Here is a 26,451-nt window from a genome sequence, read left to right on the forward strand (position 1 = left end):
AGACACCAGGGGAGTGAGCGATAAGATGAGGAATGAGAGACAAACAAAGCAGGAGACAGACAGACATTGACAGAGTTAAATAGTCTACACCTCTGAAACGCTTGAAAACTTTTCAAATGGTACATGACTCAACAAGAGATCTGCATGCCCTCCCATCCTCCCTCCATCCTCCCCTCCACTCAGTATCTACCCTTCTCTTAAAGGGTCTGCAGTAGGCCTAAGTGTTACCATATTAGAATTCACTCCACACAGGGTTATAATCCTACACTTCCATATCATTAGTGCTCTCTCTTTTATGACACACCCATGTCAAGGTCAAATGCATATGTTCCTAGCTGACAGTGGGAATAAAGAGAAAGAGCCAGGGAGGGTGAGAAGGAGGGAGGGAGGGATGGAGGGAATGTGAACAGAGAGGAGGAGGAGGAAAAGGTTCTGGATCTTCCAATTAAGAACAGTCTTCTGACACAAATTGGGCACAGGTGAGGAGAGAGAGTAAAGAGGAGGGAGAGAGAGAGAAATAAAGAGAGTGTGTGTGTGTGTGTGTGTGTGTGTGTGTGTGTGTGTGTGTGTGTGTGTGTGTGTGTGTGTGTGTGTGTGTGTGTGTGTGTGTGTGTGTGTGTGTGTGTGTGTGTGTGTGTGTGTGTGTGTGTGTGTGTGTGTGTGTGTGTGTGTATGTAAGGAGGCAGGAATGATATTACCAATACAGCCTTAACTTTGAGAAGCATGAAATACATTGTGTGTGAACTTGGCCTTGGAGTTACAGGGCTTAAGATGGCTTATAGGGGTTTCTAAAGAAGCAGTTGAGAGGAGAGGAGAGAGGAAGATTGGGCCCCTCTCTCACTCTCTAAGACCTCTGATTGTCTGTGAAATCGAAACAACTATGCTGTCACTTTCTTCACTGCTTCTCTCTTTTTTTTGTGAAAGAAAAGCATAATCATCTCAGCGATATGGATCAGCAACAGCAGAAAGAGAGTGTGTGGTTTGTGAAACGCAAACTCTGCCCTTATTAAATATTATAAGGGCAAACGCAAATGAACAGCAACCCTTGGCTCGGGGCGCCGCCGGAAGTTTATTCATTATTAGATTTAATGGCCGTTGGACGGCGTGAGCATGAGAAAGTGCCATGTTAACAATTTTGGCAAAATACTAACCCTCATATGGTTGGATAGAGGAAGAGAGAGAGAAAGGGGGGATGGGGAAGAGAGAGAGAGTGAGAGAGAGCGATAGTGGACTGATAAATAACAATGTAATGTTGTCAGATCCTGCAGAACAAGGCATCTTTAACAGCAGGCCGTAATGGAGCCCAAGCACTCGGTAAGTTACGTTATTAATGAACGCACACGCACTCACGCACACGTGAGAAAGAGATGCTGAAAGCCAGTTAATGAAAGTATTGGATCTATTGAGATAGAGTTTAAATTTGACCTCCTAGAATTTTTTTGGGAGAAAAGGTTCTTGTGGGGCGGCAGGTAGCCTAGCAGTTAGGTCCATTGGGCCAGTAACCGAAAGCTGCGCCCCTGCCCAGTCATGTGAAGTCCATAGATTAGGACCTAATTTATTTATTTAAATTGACTGATTTCCTTATATGAAGTGTAACTCAGTAAAACTGATTTCCTTACATTAACTGTAACTCAGTAAAATTGTTAAATTGTTGCATGTTGCATTACATTTTTGTTCAGTATTTAATATTGTATTTTTCTTCCCCCCAAAATTATAAATTCACACCAAATACAAACATACACATACAAACAACAACTTACAGACACATATAAACAACGACTACATCTCTGCCCAGACCCGCATGCTCATACCCCCATCCCTAATGCCTGCATTATTGTTTTTTACATGGCCTTAAATTGTACCAATTCATTTTTCAATAATAAATCATTTGATTTTTCCATTGTGTTAATGATGGTGGATTGATTGATTTCCAAGTTTAGAGTATACGTTTTTTGAGAGATGAGTGATGAGAAGAGAATCGTGCAGCACATTGGGTATCTCACGACACTGGCTGAGGCATGGGAGCCTGTAGCGGCTCCAGGACCCGACGTCATTCCCACTGACACAAAAAAACACTACCTGATGCTTCCCTTAGGTGAGGCGTTATTCTGCAACGATGTGCGCTGAGAGTCGGGAAGCAAGTTCAGGGAGTGTTTGAATAAAATAAACGGAGCATAATACAAAACAAGAAACACTAACAGCAGACAGACATGAAACAGAAACAATAACGCCTGGGGAAGGAACCAAAGGGAGTGACATATATAGGGAAGGTAATCAGGGAGGTGATGGAGTCTGAAGACGTACAGGTGCGCGTAACGATGGTGACAGGTGTGCGCCATAACTAGCGGCCTGGTGACCTAGAGGCCGGAGAGGGAACACACGACACCAACTTTCTAGCTCTGCCTATAACTTTTGGACTTCCCAGAAAGCATGGATTATTGAGTCATTGTTAGTTTTACACTTAAGACATCACTCTGCTGTTGTGCTGTAGAATTTGAGTTTATTTATTGTTGCTTACAGATAAAACTAAAGAAATGTAGAATTTACATTACTTACATGCTGACTGGACCGCACGCGCGCATGTTGATTTTGTCCCCCCACACCAGATGTGATCAGGACACGCAGGTTGAAATATCAAAACAAACTCTGAACCAACTACATTCATTTGGGCACAGGTCGAAAAGCATTAAACATTTATGGACATTTAGCTAGCTAGCTTGCTGTTGTTAGCAAATTGGTCCTGGGCTATAAACATTGGGTTGTTATTTTCCTGGAACTGCACAAGGTCCTCTACTCTAACAATTCATCTACAGATAAAGTTTGTTTCTAGTAATCTCTCCTCCTGCAGGCTTCTTCTTCTTTGGACTTTATATGGCTGTTTGCAACCAACTTTAAGGTGTATTACCACAACCAACTGGACTGGAGTGGGGACCTCAGTTCATCTTTCAATCACCCACGTGGGTATATGCTCCTAAAAAACAATGAGGAGATGGGAGAGGCAGGACTTGCAGCATATCAAGCATCACAAATAGATCCAAGTTCCATTTTAGCACCTGGCTACGCAGACGCTTGTTGACGTGCCCGAGCAGTGTGGGTGCAATGTTTGAATAACATGTACAGTTGTTGGCAAAAGTTTTGAGAATGACACAAATATTAATTCACAAAGTCTGCTGCCTCAGTTTGTATGATGGCAATTTGCATATACTCCAGAATGTTATGAAGAGTGATCAGATTAATTGCAAGTCCCTCTTTGCCATGCAAATGAACTGAATCCCCAAAAACATTTCCACTGCATTTCAGCCCTGCCACAAAAGGATCAGCTGACATCATGTCAGTGATTCTCTCGTTAACACAGGTGTGTGTGTTGACGAGGACAAGGCTGGAGATCACTCTGTCATGCTGATTGAGTTTGAATAACAGACTGGAAGCTTCAAAAGGAGGGTGGTGCTTGGAATCATTGTTCTTCCACTGTCAAACATGGTTACCTGCAAGGAAACACGTGCCGTCATCATTGCTTTGCACAAAAAGGGCTTCACAGGCAAGGATATTACTGCCAGTACGATTGCACCTAAATCAACCATTTATCGGATCATCAAGAACTTCAAGGAGAGCGGTTCAATTGTTGTGAAGAAAACTTCAGGGCGCCCAAGAAAGTCCAGCAAGCGCCAGGACTGTCTCCTAAAGTTGATTCAGCTGCGGGATCGGGGCACCACCAGTACAGAGCTTGCTCAGGAATGGCAGCAGGCAGATGTGAGTGCATCTGCACGCACAGTGAGGTAAAGAAGCCACTTCTCTCCAGGAAAAACATCAGGGACAGACTGATATTCTGCAAAAGGTGCAGGGATCGGACTGCTGAAGATAGGGGTAAAGTCATTTGCTCCGATGAATCCCCTTTCCGATTGTTTGGGTCATCCGGAAAAAAGCTTGTCCGGAGAAGACAAGGTGAGCGCTACCATCAGTCCTGTGTCATGCCAACTGCAAAGCATCCTGAGACCATTCATGTGTGGGGTTGCTTCTCAGCCAAGGGAGTGGGCTCACTCACAATTTTGCCTGAGAACACAGCCATGAATAAAGAATGGTACCAACACATCCTCCGAGAGCAGCTTCTCCCAACCATACAGGAACAGTTTGGTGACGAACAATGCCTTTCCCAGCATGATGGAGCACCTTGCCATTAGGCAAAAGTGACAACTAAGTGGCTCGGGGAACAAAACGTTGATATTTTGAGTCCATGGCCAGGGAACTCCCCAGACCTTAATCCCATTGAGAACTTGTTGTCAATCCTCAAGAGGTGAGTGGACAAACAAAACCCCACAAATTTTGACCAACTCCAAGCATTAATTATGCAAGAATTGGCTGCCATCTGTCAGGATGTGGCTCAGAAGTTAATTGACAGCATGCCAGGATTGCAGAGGTCTTGAAAAAGAAGGGTCAACACTGCAAGTATTGACTCTTTGCATCAACTTCATGTAATTGTCAATAAAAGCCTTTGACACTTATGAAATGATTGTAATTATACTTCAGTATTCCATAGTAACATCTGACAAAAATATCTAAAGACAATGAGGCAGCAGACTTTGTGAAAATTAATATTTGTGTAATTCTCAAAACTTTTGGCCACGACTGTGTGTGTAAATTTATTTTGCAACGCTCGCACACGACGCCAGCGGTGTGGTCAACATTTAAGATTTGCAAAACACTCATTTAAAGTCCATAATAGATAACACGTGACATAAATAGAGTACAGGACCCTTGAAACATTGCAGTACATTTTTCATTATGGAAATTAAAATGTTAAACTCTCTGTTCATCATATATGCATAGTCACTTTAACCATACCTACATGTACATACTACCTCAATAAGCCTGACTAACCGGTGTCTGTTTGTAGCCTCGCTACTGTATATAGCCTCGCTACTGTATATAGCCTCGCTACTGTTATTTTTAAATGTCTTTTTACTGTTGTTTTATTTCTTTACTCTCACACACACACACACACACACACACACACACACACACACACACACACACACACACACACACACACACACACACACACACACACACACACACACACACACACACACACACACACACATATACTTTTTTTTGCACTATTGGTTAGAGCCTGTAAGTAAGCATTTCACTGTAGTGTTTGGCGCTTGTGACAAATAAACTTTGATTTGGTGTAATTTGTGACCAAGCGCTAAATGAGCCATTCACTGAAATAACTGTTTGATACACGGAACTAGAAAGTACTGAATTGAGTGACGTGTGTTGTCATTTGTATAAATAGGGGCGCAACTTTGTCCCAAAATGTTGTATGGAATTCTCTGGGAAAGCCATCTATTCCTGGTGCTTTTCTCCGTGCTAATGTTTTAATGCACTCTGTTAGTGATTTTTTTTGCAGTACTGCTTAAACTAGAGGATAGGAACCAATTTCAGCGAGTTTCAAGCATGAAATTGAAAAAAAACACTTTTCCTTAAACAAGCTCTAAATCGTGTTTAATGCACTCTGTTAGTGAATTTTTTTGCAGTACTGCTTAAACTAGAGGATAGGAACCAATTTCAGCGAGTTTCAAGCATGAAATTGAAAAAAAACACTTTTCCTTAAACAAGCTCTAAATCGTGTTTAATGCACTCTGTTAGTGAATTTTTTTGCAGTACTGCTTAAACTAGAGGATAGGAACCAATTTCAGCGAGTTTCAAGCATGAAATTGAAAAAAAACACTTTTCCTTAAACAAGCTCTAAATCGTGTTTAATGCACTCTGTTAGTGAATTTTTTTGCAGTACTGCTTAAACTAGAGGATAGGAACCAATTTCAGCAAGTTTCAAGCATGAAATTGAAAAAAAACACTTTTCCTTAAACAAGCTCTAAATCGTGTTTAATGCACTCTGTTAGTGAATTTTTTTGCAGTACTGCTTAAACTAGAGGATAGGAACCAATTTCAGCGAGTTTCAAGCATGAAATTGAAAAAAAACACTTTTCCTTAACCTTTTGTCAATAGGGGGAGCTGTTAGCATTATTTTTTTTTTTACATTTCCAAATTAAACTGCCTCGTACTCAATTCTTGATCGTACAATATGCATATTATTGTTATTATTGGATAGAAAACAGTCTATAGTTTCTATAGGAGTTGAAATTTTGTCTCTGAGTGGTACAGAACAATTTTTACAGCACTTTTCATGACAGGGTTCAGATTTCAGAAATTTTTACCTCTGATCTGGGGTCTGTTTATAAGGCCACAGTGAATGCTATGAAGAAACCGACACTACCTACGTCTTCCTCTGGGTGTCTGTACGTCATCACGTTTTCAATGAACTCGATGGGACGTTCACAGCCATTATAAATGACAAAAATGTACAGAGACCCCTCTTTCTCAACGTGCGCCTCAAGCGTGAAGGCCATCGGACCTGCCTCGTTCCAAATCGTTTTCTAACCAGCATTATTTCTCCGGTCATGTTTTCAGTCGTTATAGTTGTTAAAAACATCATAAGGTAGTTAATTTGAAACGTTTTATAGCAATTTATATCCGTTTAGTGCGATTCTGAGGAATGTATTTGTCGTGCACTTTCTAGCTTTGGGAACGTTTCGCGGTCTCGGTCGTTGTTAGTGGACATTTCGAAGGACAGAGGACATCTATCGACCAAAAGACGTTTATAACATAGAAAGGATACATTGCCCAAGAATATGATGGAAGATCAGCTCAAAGTAAGCAATATTTAATATGATAAACCGTGTTTCTGTCGGAATATTTTAAACGCATTTTTCGCCATTTTGTTTTGTATAGCTTCACTTGGCCAACCCTGTATTGAAAAGTAAGGATAATTTTAAAAATGTAAATCAGCGGTTGCATTAAGAACTAATTTGTCTTTCGATTCCTGTCAACCCTGTATTTTTTAGTCAAGTATATGATTAGCTTTTAATTAAACTAGATCACTCTGATAGATGACGTCAGACATATTGAGGCTTGATTTCCTAGTATTTTCATTGTGTAACCACGGTTTTGTATGGCTAAATATGCACCTTTTCGAACAAACTGTATATGTATGTTGTAAAATGATGTTACAGGAGTGTCATCGGAAGAATTCTGAGAAGGTTAGTGAAAAAAATAATATCTTTTGGCGGTGATTACGTTATAGCGCTCTTTGGCTGGAATCGATGCTCTGGTAACGTTTTCACATGTAGTATGCTAACTTATCGATTTATTGTGTTTTCGCTGTAAAACGCTTAGAAAATCTGAAATATTGTCTGGAATCACAAGATCTGGGTCTTTCCATTGCTATGCTTTGTCTATTCTTATGAAATGTTTTATGATGAGTAAATTGGTCATACACGTTGCTCTATCTAGTAATTCTAGTGGATTTGTGATGGTCGGTGCAATTGTAAACTGTGATTTCTACCTGAAATATGCACTTTTTTCTAACAAAAACTATCCTATACCATGAATATGTTATCAGACTGTCATCTGATGGTTTTTTTTATAGGTTATTGGCTATCAATATCTTAGTTGAGCCGAATTGGTGATAGCACCTGAAGGAGTAAGAAACTGATGGAGTTAGAATAGTGGTGTATTTTGCTAACGTGTTTAGCTAATAGATTTACATATTTTGTCTTCCCTGTAAAACATTTTAAAAATCTGAAATGGTGGCTTTATTCACAAGATCTGTATCTTTCATCTGGTGTCTTGGACTTGTGATTTAATGATATTTAGATGCTACTATCTACTTCTGAAGCTATGCTATCTATGCTAATCAGTGTGTGGGGGGTGGGGGGTGCTCCCGGATCCGGGTTTCTGAGGCAGTAAAAGTTAAACAAGCTCTAAATCGTGTTTAATGCACTCTGTTAGTGAATTTTTTTGCAGTACTGCTTAAACTAGAGGATAGGAACCAATTTCAGCGAGTTTCAAGCATGAAATTGAAAAAAAACACTTTTCCTTAAACAAGCTCTAAATCGTGTTTAATGCACTCTGTTAGTGAATTTCTTTGCAGTACTGCTTAAACTAGAGGATAGGAACCAATTTCAGCGAGTTTCAAGCATGAAATTGAAAAAAAACACTTTTCCTTAAACAAGCTCTAAATCGTGTTTAATGCACTCTGTTAGTGAATTTTTTTGCAGTACTGCTTAAACTAGAGGATAGGAACCAATTTCAGCGAGTTTCAAGCATGAAATTGAAAAAAAACACTTTTCCTTAAACAAGCTCTAAATCGTGTTTAATGCACTCTGTTAGTGATTTTTTTTGCAGTACTGCTTAACACTATCTAATATTTATTTTTGGGTGATCTCTGGTTTTAGGGATTATTGTCTGCAGATAATTGCTTCAGGGTTGTTGAGTCTAAGAAAGCTGTAGGATCCAAGTATTGTTAAATTCAGATTTTTATACATTTCATAGATGCTTTTAAAATGTATTAATCGTTGTTTTTTCTAATTACCACATTTATCTTTATCTTTTAAAATTAGAACTGATTTAGCGTGTATTAGTTTTGTGAGAGCCGTGAGATATTTACCAGGTTTGCCATTAAGTAGTATGCTTTACTTGAGTTTAACATGTAGTTGTTGGCTCTCTTCAAATGTTAAAGATAAGATAAAGACTTTTATCTTTACCGTGTAAAGATTTTTGACGGCCTTTTTCTAAGATAGTGATTCATTTTTTCTTTGATTTTCATTTCTAAATCAGATTTAACTTTTGAGGAGTATGAGATTATAATTCCCCTAATGTATGCCTTAAAGGCATCCCAGATTATATCTGGGGTCGGCTTTTCTCTGTCCTCTATGTCTGTATTTGTAATGTAAAAATAATTTAATTTACGTATATTTTTTTATTAATTTGACGGCCAGAAGATGTGCTTTACTCATTCTCCAAATTCTGTCTGTAACTGTATTTTCTATTGGTGTAATTAAGCATGATACCGGAGAATGATCCGATATCACTATATCATGATTTTTTTTATTCAGGAAATTGTTAAGTGCATTTTTGGAAATAAAGATGTACTCAATTCTTGAATAGCGTTTCTTACTTTGAGAAAAAAATGAATAGTTTTTGAAGTTGGGAATAGTAATCTCCAGGTGTCCTGTAAATTATTTGTAGAGGCTCCCTTACTACGTCTGTCAATCTTATAAAATGTATGATTTAGGTCACCTGCTAAAATAATTGTTCCTGTCTGGATTTGATCTAATATAGCTTGAATTCTGTCTGAAAACATCAGATTTGCCCCTGGTGGGATATACAATGAAATAATTGGGGATTTTTCACGATGTAAGGTAAAATTCAGAAAATGGCCTTCTTGGTCCATATGCTGGGATATACGGGAAATTGTGTATTATTATTACTGTATACATTGCATATATAGAGTGTTTGGGCATGTGGTCTGAGCAGACATTTAACAAAAAAACACAGAAAACAAAACCCCAAAACATAAAGCAAAGTATGTCATTGTACTTGAGGCGCTATGCCTTTTTAGGGCTTTTAAGCTCCTACTCCTCTCCTAATGCACCAAAATAAAACAGTGGATTATGTAATTGTACATACACTGGAGAAAGACTTCCGCTTAAGTACTGTGGTCAATTTATATTACCTTATAAATTAAATGTAAGTATAGTGGCTGGTGGGGATCTACTTGGGGAGAGTGGGTCCACCGAGAGACTTAAATGGGATGAGTGGATGCCCCACGCACACCTCAGAGAAGTGTCTGATGTCCTCCCAGTTACCCCATCTCAATCTCCTGGATATAGCCCCTTTACATTTTCAATAATAATCACCATTGAATCTTAGTTATAATGACAAACAAAGAATAATAATGATTAAACATCCTTTCCTAATCTGTCCAGAACTCTTATTCATTTCACACTGGGTTTACAAACCACAAAAAAACTAAAACAACTTTTTTTGTATAATTAAGTCCTTCTTTTGCTCTTTCCCAAACCAAATCCAACCCTCTACACCACCCCCTTCCCTGTTCTCCCCCTTTACTCCACCCAAGCCAAGTTCATCCCAACCTCCCATCTTCACTCACCCATTGCCCACCCAAGCTAAGCTTGTCCCACCCTCCCATCCTTACCCACCCAAGACAAACTTACCACCACCTCCCATCCTTGCCCTTCTCTACTCAACTAGGCCAAGTTTATCCCAACCTTCTGTATTTTCCCACTACCTTCTTCTCAGACACATTTACACCCCTCTATACATCTACTTACTCATCCATTCTCCTTCATTCACACACAACATATACCCTATGCTTCCACATACCCATTCTCTCCCGCTTTCATATTCACCCTCCTTCACTCTCCCATTCATATGCACACACACATACACCCACTCACACCCTCTCGCCCACACACACACACACATACACCCACTCACACCCTCTCGCCCACACCCACTCACACCCTCTCGCCCACACACACACACACCCTCTCGCCCACACACACACACACACACACACACACACACACACACACACACACACACACACACACACACACACACACACACACACACACACACACACACACACACACACACACACACACACACACACACACACACACACTCTCGCCCAATTATTGACAATGATATATTTCCTATATTTCCTCTTTAATACTGTCTTTTCATTGTCCATGTATCTCATTGGCATCGGTTAACTCTATCACTTCCTAGAGAAGAACAGTTACTTTGTGACAATAAAGTCTGGATTGTATTGGGGGGAGGAGGAACGAATATTGTCTCAATTTACAATAATCTGGTCTTGGGCATCATTGTATGTAGCCTAGTGTGCTTATTTTTCCCACTTCTTCCTCTCATCAGGGCATTGGGCTCTCTTTCTACTGGAAAGGTTACCCGCAGCCTGTTCAGGGCTTCATCAGCGCGTGTGAACTCCATCCTCTGTGTTCCCTTCCACACCCACAGCACTGCCGGGAATCGGAGTTGAGACTTGATTCATTTTTCATCCAGTGACTGTCTGATTGGACTAATTGCTTGCGTTTTCTCCTCAGTTTAGCAGACAGGTCCTGGATGAATTGAATGGACTGGCCATGGATATTTATCTCCTTTCCCCCCTGTACCTTCAGAAGGCTGACTTTGGTCTGATAGTTCCACATCCTCTGGTGATACATCCATGTCAAGCTTCTCCGATATCAGCTTCCTTATCTTCCAGTAGGGAAAATATTCTCATATTATTTTGTCTCATTCTGTTTTCTTGCTGGTCCAGTTAATCTTCTAAAGTTTGCACCTTTGTTTCCAGAAGGCCAATTTTGTTGTCTTGTTCATCCACGTACCGGCCCTGTATATGCATATCTGACACGATTGACTATACATTATTTTCAAGCAAATCTACCCCCCAGGGGTACGAGCAATGCCGTCGAGCAATGCCGTACGCCCCAAAAAACGTGATTCACATTTTCAAACAGTCCATTTAGATTTTCCAAAGGGGCCATACATTTGGGTGATGTTTTTTTCTCGCCTGAGTAGCTTCGTTTCACTGCCCCCCAAAAATTAAACCACCTAGTGTTCAGCGAAATAACAACACAATGTCAAATCTAGGTAGCCTAGTCAAATAATTAACATTTAATCACATTAACTGTTACTCTCTTGAGGGAATTCCACTAATGGTCCGTATGTAACTAGCCAAACGTAGATGCTGCTCATTCCGTTTGCTCGAAAATGTATAAATGGTAAAAAAAAGGCCCGCAAACAACTGGAAACCAGGACAACAGGAGAGGATATTTTTAAAGTACTGGACAGCTTTGTGACATCAAATGGACTTTGGTGGTCAATATGTGTTGGTATCTGTACTGATGGAGCATCAGCCATGACAGGGAGACAGAGTGGAGTGGTAATGCGCGTGCAAGCAGTTGCTTCCGACGCCACTTGGGTACACTGCAGCATCCACCGATAAGCTCTTGCTGCCAAGGGAATGCCTGACAGCTTGAAAGACATTTTGAACACTACAGTGAAAATAGTTAACTTTGTTTAAGCAAGGCCCCTGAACTGTCGTGTATTTTCTGCATTATGCAATGATATGGGCAGCGACAATGCAACACTTTTACAACATACAGAAGTGCACTGGTTTTTCAAGGGGCAAAGTATTGACAATTTTTGAATTGAATGACGTGTTTCTCACACAACTGGGCTATCTGGGTGATGTTTTTTCTCACCTGAATGAACTGAATCTAGGAGTACAGGGACTATCTGTGACTATATTCAATGTGCGGGACAAAGTTGAGGCTATGATTAAGAAGTTGGAGCTCTTCTCTATCTGCATTAACAAGGACAACTCACAGGTCTTTCCATCATTGTTTGATATTTTGTGTGCTAAAGAACTCAAGCTTACGAGCGTAACAGACGAGCTAAATCACTTCTATGCTCGCTTTCGAGGCAAGCAACACTGAGGCTTGCATGAGAGTGTCAGCTGTTCCGGATGACTGTGTGATCAAGCTATCCGTAGCCGACATGAGTAAGACCTATAAACACGTCAACATTCACAAGGCTGCGGGGCCATACGGATTACCAGGGCGTGTGCCCCGGGCATGTGCTCACCAACTGGCAGGTGTCTTCACTGACATTTTCAACATGTCCCTGATTGAGTCTGTAATACCAACATGTTTCAAGCAGACCACCATAGTCCCTGTGCCCAAGAACACGAAGGCAACCTGCCTAAATGCCTACAGACCCGTAGCACTCATGTCCGTAGCTATGAAGTGCTTTGAAATGCTGGTAATGGCTCACATTAACACCATTATCCCAGAAACCCTAGACCCACTCCAATTTGCATAACGCCCAAACAGATCCACAGATCTTTCCCACCTGGATAAAAGGAACACCTACGTGAGAATGCTATTTATTGACTACAGCTCAGCGTTCAACAGCATAGTACACTCACTAAGCTAATGATCCTGGGACTAAACACCTCCCTCTGCACCTGGATCCTGGACTTCCTGACGGGCCACCCACAGGTGGTGAGGGTAGGTAGCAGCACATTGCAGCACACTGCCACGCTGATCCTCAACACTGGAGCCCCTCAGGGGTGTGTGGTCAGTCCCCTCCTGTACTCCCTGTTCACCCACGACTGCATGGCCAGGCACGACGCCAACACCATCATTAAGTTTGCAGACGACACAACAGTGGTAGGCCTGAACACCGACAACGACGAGACAGCCTATAGGGAGGAGGTCAGAGACCTGGCCGGGTGGTGATAGAATAACAACCTATCCCTCAACGTAATCAAGACAAAGGAGATGATTGTGGACTACAGGAAAAGGAGGACCGAGCACGTCCCCATTCTCATCGACAGGGCTGTAGTGGAGCAGGTTGAGAGCTTCAAGTTCCTTGGTGTCCACATCACCAACAAACTAGAATTGTCCAAACATACCAAGACAGTCGTGAAGAGGGCACGACAAAGCCTTTTCCCCATTAGGAAACTAAAAAGATTTGGCATGGGTCCTCAGATCCTCAAAAGGTTCTACAAGTGCAACATCGAGAGCATCCTGACTGGTTGCATCACTGCCTGGTACGGCAACTGCTCGGCCTCAGACCGCAAGGCACTACAGAGGGTAGTGCGTACGGCCCAGTACATCATGGGGCTTAACTGCCTGCCATCCAGGACCTCTACACCAGGCGGTGTCAGAGGAAGGCTCTAAAAATTGTCAAAGATCCCAGCCACCCCAGTCTTAGACTGTTCTCTCTACTACCGCATGGCAAGCGGTACCGGAGTGCCAAGTCTAGGACAAAAAGGCTTCTCAACAGTTTTTACCCCCAAGCCATAAGACTCTTGAAAAGGTAATCAAATGGCTACCCGGACAATTTGCATTGTGTGCCCCCCCTCTCCCCCAACCCCTCTTTTACGCTACTGCTACTCTCTGTTTATCATATATGAATAGTCATTTTAACTATACATTCATGTACATACTACCTCAATTAGCCCGACCAACCAGTGCTCCCGCACATTGTCTAACCGGGCTATATACATTGTGTCCCACCACCCGCCAACCCCTCTTTTACGCTACTGCTACTCTCTGTTCATCATATATGCATAGTCACTTTAACCATATCTACATGTACATACTATCTCAATCAGCCTGACTAACCGTTGCCTGTATGTAGCCTCGCTACTGTTATATCCTCGCTACTGTTATTTTTCAGTCTTTTTACTGTTGTTTTTATTTCTTTACTTACCTATTGTTCACCTAATACCTTTAAAAAAAAATAATTGCACTGTTAGTTAGAGCCTGTAAGTAAAAGCATTTCACTGTAAGGTCTACCTACCCATGTTGTTTTCGGCGCACGTGACAAATAAACTTTGATTTGATTTGATTTGGACAATGTCAAATGTGATGTAGCGAAGCACCTGAGTGAGTTGGGTGCGCAATTACGCAGGTACTTTCCCAAATCGGATGACACAAACAACTGGATTTGTTATTCCTTTCATGCCCTGCCTCCAGTCCACTTACCGATATCTGAACAAGAGAGCCTCATCAAAATTGCAACAAGCGGTTCTGTGAAAATTGAATTTAATCAGAAGCCACTGCCAGGTTTCTGGATACGGCTGCGCTCAGAGTATCCTGCCTTGGCATATTGCGCTGTTAAGACACTGTTGCACTTTGCAACCACGTACCTATGTGAGAGCGGATTCTCGGCCCTCACTAGCATGAAAACTGAATACAGGCACAGACTGTGTGTGGAAAATGATTAAAGACTGAGACTCTCCAATACAACCCAACATTATTCACAATTTTTGATGAACAAATAAGGTTTATATGTAAGATGGCTAAATAAAGAGCAAAGTTATTGATTATTACTATATTATTATTTGTGCCCTGGTCCTATAAGAGCTCTTGGTCACTTCCCACGAGTCGGGTTGTGACAAAAATTAATTATTATGTATAATAAATGTATTGTATGGTGTGTGTGTGGCAGGCTTACAATGATGCCAAAAAACAACATTTGAGAGTGCGCTGACCCTGCTGCAAGAGGGGGTACGCAGCTGGAGGTTAAATGTTTGAAGGGGTACGGGACTATAAAATGTTTGGGAACCACTGCTCTAAGGGATGGCTTGTTGGCTTGTTGGGTTCGAGTCGCAGTGTCACTTTACCCACAGATTGGTTTGCTGTTGTATATAACTGACCGCTCGCTCGCTCTCTCCCGCTTACTTGGGGATATATTGCTCTATCGACTTTAGAGGCATAATTTAAACTATGTTGTCTGGCTTCTACATACAGTATAATCACAGATTTGACGGTACAAAACAGAGCTACTCACTCCCCATGCGTCCTATCGGTGCGCACATGCGCCTTCTCTATTCAATTAAATTCAGTCCTATTCTGTTCTGTTCTACTCTACTCTATTATATTCTAGTCCCAGTAAAGATTGGGATAAATATCAGCCAAGAATCATGCTGCTGTGCTCTGGAACTGTCCATGGTGCAGATCACTGCAGCTCACTGCATACGACAGTGGCCCACAAGGCCCATTCACTCAACTATATCCTTGCAGTACAGGTTATACATTCTCAATGAACCCAAACTGCAGTGTTGCTTTAGCTGCAATTGATTGAAAATAAATGTTAAAAAAAAATACAACATATATACGGTATATACACTCCTTAATCAAATTATGCCATGATAGTACAATTATTAACAGCAAATTGGCCAGTGTAATCTAGTGTTGCTTTTTCAAAGTAACATTTCTAAGGTCGATAGAAAAGTTAAATGAACGTTGTAAGTGTTAACACTTTTTGGTGTAAAAGAACCCCAATGTTGGCGTTAATAACCAGTGTTAAATTAAATGGTTAAGGTAGTCTCAAGTTTTAGTCTTTCTAACCCAGAAGTCATTCTGGGTCAGAAGGCCACAGGACTGAAAATGGATGAATACAACAGCCATGTCTCTGTCACTAACAAATACAATCATGGGTAATAACTCTACAATTCACTTGAAATGCAAGGCACTCTGGGAAATAATACTTTACACCAAGCAGTGTGTCAATTGCACACTGAAAAGTGTGGACACGTATATAGACAAGTTACATTTAACACTCTCAGTGTTGATTTAACATGAGAGCACTTACTGTGTACGTAAGCATATTTCCAATGACCAAGCAGAAACAATTCAATTAGCAATATCGAAGAAAGAGTGAATTGTTCCTTGATATGAATATTCAACAGAACAAGCTGTTATCTCTGGTTTTGATTTTAAAGCAGTTCAATGTATCAGATTGAACTATGAACACATTCAAAGTTCAATCTTTTGAACATTCTGGTAACCTAAACCATGAATAAAATAAATTGCAGAGTGCTCCCTCCTGCATACCTAATGCAATAAAACAGCAATAAGATAAACGTTCTAAAAAGTCAGGCATTTCACTATGCATTCACTGCACTGTTACACAGCGTACAAAACAGACTCAAATGACAAAGCAATTATTTATTTATTGAAAGAGAAAAATAACTTCAGCTATATTTACTTCCTATTTATTTTTGTTTGATTACACCCCACAGAGACAAAGAGAGACAGCATCAAAAATATAACTTAATTATCAAAAACATTACAAGCTAGATACCTACTCTGAGAAAAAAAGAAGTCTGGCACAAGCAGACACAGTATCCCCAGATAAAAAAGTGTAAAACATCAACAGAATTAAAGACAAAAATGGAGTGAGATAAAATGGACGTTAGAAAGAAAAAAAAGAAAAAATTGAGACAGAGAGAATTCTCTAGAGACTGATTTCCCAACATCCTACTCCGCGGAGAAATTACAGAAAAGCAGGAAGTGTTTAACTACAGGGTGTGCGTGGGTAAAGATTCTCCTCTCCCTCCCCGGGGAAGAGAATGATGCTTGCACTAGCAGATTTATTGCAAAGTATTGACTTAAGAGGAGTTGAAAACCAGCCGTCTCCACGAAAAAAAGGAGAGACAGAGAGGAAGAGAGAGAGAGAGAGATAGAGAAAGAGAGAAAGAAAGAGAGAGAGGGAGAGAGGGAGAGAAAGAGAGAAAGAAAGAGAGAGAGGGAGAGAAAGAGAGAAAGAAAGAGAGAGAGGGAGAGAGGGAGAGAAAGAGAGAAAGAAAGAGAGAGGGAGAGATGGAAAAAAGAAGGAAAGAGAGAGAAATACAGACAGACAGAGGGGAAAAGAGAAAGGACAGGATAAATAGAGAGATACATGCGCTAGATAGGCAGTGTGGTGTTGTGTGTAGCTGTGATCCCGGGCGGTGCCATTTAAAGGGATGAATAAAGAGCAGTAACCTGATGAAGACTCTGAATGATGAAATCTCTCTGTGACTGAACTCAGCAAGCCAGTCAAGCTCAATGCAGATGCTGCTTACTCAATTGCTAGCATGAGCCTCCTTCCCTCTCTCAGCAACGTCTGTCTCTCACAGTAGCCCAGAGAAAAACACAAACACTACCAAAGAAGATGTGCCTTTCAGACATTAAAACCATGTTTCTTTCCCTTGTCCTAAATAAAAACCTTTGTATTGGAAATTCATAGATAACATACACAGTGTATTGTTCCATTTAACGTTCACAGACAGGCACACAGAAACACATATCTGTAATTCTAATCGTCAAGGCGCAGGTCAGAACAGAGAAAATAGGGAGCCTGAAAAGGGATTACATAAGAGACTGCAGTATTTTGGTCTTTCTTTTGTGTCCTTTTTGGGCGAGCAGGAACTGTTCCTTAATTTGGGCGAGACTCTTTCATCTAATCTTATCAGAATAAGAGCTCAAACAGAAAGCCATTCTATGAACCCCAATTACCAAATACTGATATCATTCCATTCAGTTAAGCTCACAAGAAAACTGAGCAACAGATATAAAAAACCAAGATAAATTAAGTAATCATAAGAAAGTAATAAATAAAAGACATGTATTTTACTATACCAGAAACACATGAGAAGAATGAAAAAGAAACAGAAAGAAATACGTAAAGCGTTCCTCATTCTGTGACTGCACCAAAATGAGTAAGAAATCTCCAGTCAGACTGTGAACAGTATGATCTGATCAATGCACCGTCCACTGGAGTTATTTTATCATTCAACATTATTACGCAACACATACAATGTTGTTAGCACACCTTCATATACACTTCTATTATAAGACTTATACTGTTCAAGTGTTTGTCTATAAATACAGAACTTCCACAAGACGTATGTCCACATGAAGGAGTGAATTTCCAAAAGCATAACATATCTCTCTCTCTTTCTCTCTCTCTCTGTTTAGTCAGGAAGAAAAACCCTCCAAAACGACTTGTCACCAGAGGAGCTCAAGAAGATATTGATGTCATTTTAGAAACGCATTAGCTGGGACACACTAGATGTCAAACATCTGAATTGATGCTGTTAGAAATGGTTGTGACAAAAAGTACCATGAACAAATCTTTTTTCTCTTTACACTCTAGTGTCAGCTGTTCTAACAATCTTATAGTTTCATATTTTCATTTTGTTCTTCAAATGTTCTGTTTTAGACCCCAGGATCAAAGACAGTTAAAACACACATCCGTGTGGAAGATACTATCAATGCTCTCAATGTAAATATAACAATGAAAACAGCTAAGCATGCAGCAATACGCACATTTACACTTGTATGTAAGGAGCACTGCAACAGAGAACAGTCTATGATGCAAACAGCACATATTGCAGTGTCCGTGTAATCAGTAATGACATAGCATGGTTGAAACACACACACACACACACACACACACACACACACACACACACACACACACACACACACACACACACACACACACACACACACACACACACACACACACACACACACACACACACACACACACACACACACACACACACACCCCGGGGACCCATAGAGTCTGTGTTACAGGCTGTATGTGTGTGTCAGTGTGTGTACAGTATATGTCTGTGCGTTCCTCCGTGCAAGTGTGTGGCAGTCCCCTGCCCGTGTGGGGGCCAGCTGGTGTGTGTGTGTGTGTGTGTGTGTGTGTGTGTGTGTGTGTGTGTGTGTGTGTGTGTGTGTGTGTGTGTGTGTGTGTGTGTGTGTGTGTGTGTGTGTGTGTGTGTGTGTGTGTGTGTGTGTTGGATGGTCTGCTATAACAGACGGGTGGTCTCTGCCTGGGCTGTAAAGGTGATGAGTGAGGCCCATTTGAAGGCTGGACGAGGCAGGTTAGCCCTGAACAATCATATTTTATACACACATACACACGCACATTGTTTGATATGCTTACTCTCCCCTGCCTTACCATATCTTTTATGGTGGCAATAACACAGAGGCAGCCTGCCATTGCACATGCTGCCTGCCCACAGCGGCATTAAGACAGATACACACACACGCACACGCACGCGCATACACACGCACGCACACACACACACGAACACACACATGCAGCACACAGGCAACACACACCCAATATATCTCACACACAAACAAACAAGCACACACACACACACACACACACACACACACACACACACACACACACACACACACACACACACACACACACACACACACACACACACACACACACACACACACACACACACACACACACACACACACAGATAAATAGACACAATTCCTAAGTACAATATTTGCCACAAATATATAATTTTCCAACAGAAAGCCTCTTTCCAATACAAAATCTAAAAACATAGTCACTCAGTCAACCACACAAACAAATCCAGATAGACATAAAGGCTAAATTACAAAGTAAGCCAAAAACCATTTAGTTCTATTGCCTAATCCACCATTCAACAGACACCTGTCTTTGTTTGACTGGCCATTGAACACGCACGCACGCACGCACGCACGCACGCACGCACGCACGCACGCACACACACCAAGGTTATTATAGTAAACTTAAACTGAAACTAAAACAAAAACGAATCATGAAAAACTATTTAGTAAACTGACATAAAATAATTAACATACCAATTTGAAAAACTTAAACTATACTGGAACTATTATATTTGACTCAAAACCAACTAAAATAAAACCATCATGAATTATGTTCAGTTTAAGATTTTGGGGTGCATAAATAGAATGTCGATTTCAAGCTTTCTTTTGTAATGGTATTTTCAAGCTTCTGAATCTGGCGGGTCATATTGAGATTGATTTAAAGGTAGACTCAGCGAGATGACGTTGCCACGAGCAGCACTGCAGATATTGGGCCCGTTTGAGTGGTAAGGCTAAATCAACCGACTGTAGACGAAAGTCGAGGAGTGAAGTCGGGGGAGGTGCATCAGAGACAGCTGAAAGTCGAGGAGTGAAGTCGGGGGAGGTGCATCAGAGACAGCTGAAAGTCGAGGAGTGAAGTCGGGGGAGGTGCATCAGAGACAGCTGAAAGTCGAGGAGTGAAGTCGGGGGAGGTGCATCAGAGACAGCTGAAAGTCGTACAATGATGTGGTTTTATAAATAAACATGTTTCTAACCCAATATCAGACATTCACAAACTGAAATCATAATATAATATTGTGTGTGCATTGTAAAATCAATCAGTGAGAGACAGCTTAAAGTGTCACATTTATTTGTACTATATATCCACCGTACACATAAATCACAGCAGAATGGTTCCTGTTTCAGTCATGTCTTTGGTCACATCCGTGTGGGTCAAACAAAAACACCCTAATGATTGATTGACAATAGAGCCTCCCACAATGCAGGCGATGGCTGCAGTACAACGTTGGTGAAGAGCAACTGCAGAAACTTGCAGTCATAACATTATGACCTTCGATCACATATATATTTTTTTAAGTTCATGCAGTCGACAAGTAGGTGCAAGTCGGAAAATGTGTATCCCCAGAATGCAACACACGTTGAAAGGCGGTGACAATCGATGGTCATCGACTTAACAAAAATGTTTCATGCACGTGCACGATGCAAGACTTTGCTCTCACACAGAGTATCTGCACATGTGCACGGGGGCGCTTCATACTTGCAGAACGTGATAGCTACTGGACCAAAACAGCTGAGAAGTTTATCTTCGAGCTTCAATGCTCCTGGTTGTTGTGGAAATTGACCCACTACTACTGTTTACTTGGTGCATCTTCATCTCGCTGAGTCTAACTTTAAAGCTAACTTAACCTATGACCTGACCCATCAGCTTATTCATTACTACCCCACAGTGGCAAGAAGTGACATTCCAAAAAACACAAACACCATACAACACAAATGTCCTCTAGCCTCCCACACATATGTTACTTTCTGTCCCTAACACTAAAACTGAAACCAAATAATAAAAACATGAATAATAATAATTAAAAAAAATGGTTTTATAAAACTTAAACTAAATAAAAATGAGTAAAATGGAACGGAAAACTAATTGAAACTAAACTGAATTTCCAATAAAAATGTTCACACTAATAGAAATAAACTAATATAAAAACACAAAACCATAACAACTTTGACACAAACACACATACGCACACGCGCACACACACACACACGCGCACACACACGCACACACACTCTTCCCACATTCACTCCTCTATGTGCGTTGTTATGTCAGTTGACTAATGTCCAAGGGTAAATACATGGCAGAATGTTAACTCATGTGTTTGTGAAGGCACTTTTTCAAAACATACACTCCAAAAAGTACAAGTTAAAAACAACCATATTTGTTTTTTTGGAAACCTACTGCTGGGTAAATATTGGACAGAACACACACTGGGTTATTTTAGCAAGCCGGTTGGGATGCGTGAATAACCCTACATGTTGGGTTGTTGGGATTACCCGAACGTGGGTTAATTTAAAACATGGGTTATTAAATTTTTTGTAAATTTTTTTAGGAGGTGTGATTTATTAGTGGTGTGGCTTTCAGATTGTTATTTTTGGCCCCCGTGAGAGTAAATATCATCCCTGTTCATCATCTTAAGTTTGTACACTGCAAATTGAAACTTTCCTTGAATATTTTGGCAAATTGAATATATAACAAAGTGCTAACTATCCTAACATTGGGATAATCATAGGCTTTTAAAACATGTTAAACTCTGAAATCTGTGAGAATGAATATGATAATATGATACAGTCTGCTTGAAACACTTTAGTTGTTTAGTGTGTATAGTTATCCCTGATAAAATCAGTGTAAAGCTGAAAGTTAATTGAATTCTGGTTGAGTTAACACTGACAGCAACCAGGTTTGCATCCAACCTTTTTATGCGAGTGAAGTACATGTCAGATAAAAAATGTCATGACAGGCCTGATGGAAACGGCAAATGTAAACGTTCCAAATGTTGACAAAACAAAATAGGCTAAACAAGGTGGGATGTTTATGTGTTGGTAAAATGTAATATGCGAGAAACAGAGGTGGAAAATCTTTTATGAGAAAGTACTTATAGAATAATCATCATATCAAAGTAAACTTGGAGTCATGACATGACATATTGTGTGATCCTCCCACTATGACTCGGCGAAGCATGCAGTTTATTAGGCTACAGATGAAATAAGTTATAATGAACTTCACAGGGTGGTGAAAGTGCAAGGTGATGAGCTTGATGCTCCTTTCTAATAAATATCGAAAGTCTTATTCTGTTGACATTATGATCGATGCCTGGCTGCTGTTTGAGAAATAAACATAATCTTGCTCTTCTGTCCATAATAATCTCATCATGTAACGTTAGTAGGCTTCACCCGCACTGTATCTGCTAGCTGTTGGCTAGAGCGCACGTTTCAATACCAGAGTCGACACATTCACTATATAACGCAATTTTCTTGTGACAAAACCATCAGTAGAGTTGAAAATGAGATGGAAACCCATTTAACTTGGATTTTTTTTATTTGGTACATGAGAATGTAACTGTAAAAGTTATTTTTATGTGGACTATGTCATCAAGCACAGCCTTTTCTCCGCAACAAGTACATTTGATGGAAACACATCTCTGTTTGGAAAATACACATATTGTTTTAATGCTGAGTTTAGAATATTCGCAAGAAAATCTGTCGCCAATTGGATGGAAGCATAGCTAGTGTGTAAAATACAAACACATGGCAGTGATACAATTACCAAGACAAGAAGTAGAATAAAAAGCTTGACATTATATCACATGGTAAAAAACATTATTATCTAAAAGAAAAGGGAAAGCTAAGACGGAGAGAGCGAGAGGGATGGCCCACGTTCAGCAGCAGGGTAGGTGGAGGGATGAGAGGGGGTGAGAGGAGGAAGACACAACGCCATGCAGCACGAGCGCATTGAAGGGAAGTTAACAAAAAGGAGAGAAAAGAGACAGAGGGGAGGAGAGGAGAGAAAGATGATGGGACAGTAGAAAAAAATAAAGAAAAATAAGGAAGAGTAAGAGGAAAAAAGGAGAGAGTAGAGAGAGAGATGTAGAGAGAGGTATTATGTCTAGTGTTCTTACCTCTGGGAGGTAGAGGAAGGCAGGGGGACATTGCAGAGAGTGGGGTAGCATCCCAGCACCGGAGAGCAGCACACAGCCAGAGTTAGCCATGGAGCACAGCATTGAGAGGCGGGATGACTTACGCATAGAGAACACTGAAATACACCCTAACACACTCTATCTAGCACTCTGTCTATCTTCCTTCTCTTCCTGTCTTTACGTCTTTTTCTCTTTGTCTGTTTATCTCTTTATAATCTCTACTGGTGTCCTGTTTTGGTCCGGCAATTCTTTATTTATTTTCCTCCTAATTCACTTATTTCTTGCTATAAAAGAACTGCTAGAAAGTTATGGGAATCACACACACACTGGCGCGGATGAGCATCAGACGGATAGAAGCATATGTGGTGGGGGCTGACGCCTGCCTCTTCTGTTCTCCTCTGTTCTCTCTGTTTACTTTGACAGCGAGGGAGAAGCCTATGCACGAGTGCAGGAGACTAGGGGGAGGGACCAGGGGCTGGGATAGGGGGGTAGGAGCAGGGGGAAGAGAAGAGAGGGGGAGGGGTGGAAGCATTCCGCAACAGAAGGGGGAGGTCCTGGGAAGACGGAGGGAACGATTGGAGGAGAGTGGTTGGAGAGAGAGAAAGAGAGAGAGAGGGATAAATAGGATTCGGAGCGGGGAAGTCTCAGGGGTATTCTAACATCAAATGGCCCAGTGCGTGCGTGAGTGCGTGAGTGTGGACATTCATATGGGAGCAGGTGATCGGTGCGGTTGGTTAACCCTTCCTGGTGAGGTAGGAGCACAGGACCGGGTGTATGTGACGGTAATAACGGATGGAATGACTGCCCTGCCTGTAACAGCGGCATCTACCAGTCCCATTGTAGGACAGGATAAATGTTTTGGTTTACCTGCATTAATCTCGAATGAATCTCTTTCCTGTGCCTTTGGTATATGCATTACATTTATGTACAATGCTTTATCCATTATTCATATTTCAAATCAATTTCGTTGTTTACACAGGAGGAATTAGAGATATTTTTATTTCCCCAAAATTAAAAACAGCTATTAGGTTTTGCATCAAAAATGACCTATTTATGCTTTGAGAATTCATCTTATTCTCCTATGATTAAACAAAAAGAATAGTAATTGCAAGGTGGATTATGCACACGTAAATTATTCCATTCTAATATTAAAACAATGAAGAGCTCATGCAGGAATAATGCACATGCTTTACGTATTTGAAAATCGGAGAAGTTGCGCAATGGCTTAATTCAATTTAGAGCCACGCTGTTCTGAAGCTGCATTATAAAGGCTATCATTTCCCTAGAAAGAATACTGCTAATAACAGAATACTAATAATAAACTACCACTGCTTCTCTCTCTGGGGTTTCTGGGGTTTACAGGGAAACACAGCATATTTTCAGTATTTCTCAGAGTGAGTGTGTGTGTCTGTGTGTGTGTGTGTGTGTGTGTGTATGTGTGTGTGTGCGTGCGTGCGTGCATCTATGTGTGTGTGTGTGTGTGTGTGTGTGTTTCTGTGTCTGTGTCTGTGTGTGTGTATGTGTATGTGTGCGTGTGCGTGCGTGCATCTATGTGTGTGTGTGTGTGTGTGTGTGTGTGTGTGTGTGTGTGTGTGTGTGTGTGTGTGTGTGTGTGTGTGTGTGTGTGTGTGTTTGCATGTGTGTGTGTATTACAACACTGACAAAATGTTTTAGTTTAATAAAGAATGCTGGCGTTGGCTGGTGTGTTGGAGGCAGGTTTTAGCGCAAGAGCTCCTCAGAGAGAATGCAGCACTCGCTAGCTGTGGTGGAGAGGGGGAAGAGGAGTGGACGGAGAGAAAAGGCCGAGAGGAGAGGGAGGAGGAGTGGAGGGAGAGTAAAGGCAGAGAGGAGAGGGAAGAGGAGTGGAGGGAGAGAAAAGGCTGAGAGGAGAGGGAAGAGGAGTGGAGGGAGAGAAAAGGCCGAGAGGAGAGGGAAGAGGAGTGGAGGGAGAGAAAAGGCCGAGAGGAGAGGGAAGAGGAGTGGAGGGAGAGAAAAGGCCGAGAGGAGAGGGAAGAGGAGTGGAGGGAGAGAAAAGGCCGAGAGGAGAGGGAAGAGGAGTGGAGGGAGAGAAAATGCCGAGAGGAGAGGGAAGAGGAGTGGAGGGAGAGAAAAGGCAGAGAGGAGAGGGAAGAGGAGTGGACGGAGAGAAAAGGCAGAGAGGAGAGGGAAGAGGAGTGGAGGGAGAGAAAAGGCAGAGAGGAGAGGGAAGAGGAGTGGAGGGAGAGAAAAGGCCGAGAGGAGAGGGAAGAGGAGTGGAGGGAGAGAAAAGGCAGAGAGGAGAGGGAAGAGGAGTGGAGGGAGAGAAAAGGCAGAGAGGAGAGGGAAGAGGAGTGGAGGGAGAGAAAAGGCAGAGAGGAGAGGGAAGAGGAGTGGAGGGAGAGAAAAGGCCGAGAGGAGAGGGAAGAGGAGTGGAGGGAGAGAAAAGGCCGAGAGGAGAGGGAAGAGGAGTGGAGGGAGAGAAAAGGCCGAGAGGAGAGGGAAGAGGAGTGGAGGGAGAGAAAAGGCCGAGAGGAGAGGGAAGAGGAGTGGAGGGAGAGAAAAGGCCGAGAGGAGAGGGAAGAGGAGTGGAGGGAGAGAAAAGGCCGAGAGGAGAGGGAAGAGGAGTGGAGGGAGAGAAAATGCCGAGAGGAGAGGGAAGAGGAGTGGAGGGAGAGAAAATGCAGAGAGGAGAGGGAAGAGGAGTGGACGGAGAGAAAAGGCAGAGAGGAGAGGGAAGAGGAGTGGACAGAGAGAAAAGGCTGAGAGGAGAGGGAAGAGGAGTGGAGAGGGAAGAGGAGTGGACGGAGAGAAAAGGCAGAGAGGAGAGGGAAGAGGAGTGGACGGAGAGAAAAGGCCGAGAGGAGAGGGAAAAGGAGTGGAGGGAGAGAAAAGGCCGAGAGGAGAGGGAAGAGGAGTGGACGGAGAGAAAAGGCAGAGAGGAGAGGGAAGAGGAGTGGACAGAGAGAAAAGGCTGAGAGGAGAGGGAAGAGGAGTGGAGAGGGAAGAGGAGTGGACGGAGAGAAAAGGCCGAGAGGAGAGGGAAGAGGAGTGGAGGGAGAGAAAAGGCCGAGAGGAGAGGGAAGAGGAGTGGAGGGAGAGAAAAGGCCGAGAGGAGAGGGAAGAGGAGTGGAGGG

General features: G+C 41.8%; 1 protein-coding gene across 10 annotated transcripts in view; it reads right to left on the reverse strand.

Moving 5' to 3' along the window:
• The window catches only part of LOC139571203 (RNA binding protein fox-1 homolog 3-like), a 761,620-nt gene that overhangs the window by 166,962 nt on the left and 568,207 nt on the right, over nt 1–26,451 (reverse strand). The window contains exon 1 of one of the 10 annotated variants that reach the window (XM_071393833.1): nt 23,321–23,742. The exons of the other annotated variants lie outside the window; for them this stretch is intronic. Within the exon in view, the coding sequence (XP_071249934.1) occupies nt 23,321–23,446 (126 nt within the window). The 5' untranslated portion in view covers nt 23,447–23,742. Of the gene's footprint in view, nt 1–23,320; nt 23,743–26,451 lie in introns of those variants that run through there. 10 annotated transcript variants of the gene reach the window in all.

This window comes from Salvelinus alpinus, chromosome 3 (genome assembly GCF_045679555.1).
Source record: "Salvelinus alpinus chromosome 3, SLU_Salpinus.1, whole genome shotgun sequence".
NCBI classification, from domain to species: Eukaryota; Metazoa; Chordata; class Actinopteri; order Salmoniformes; family Salmonidae; genus Salvelinus; species Salvelinus alpinus.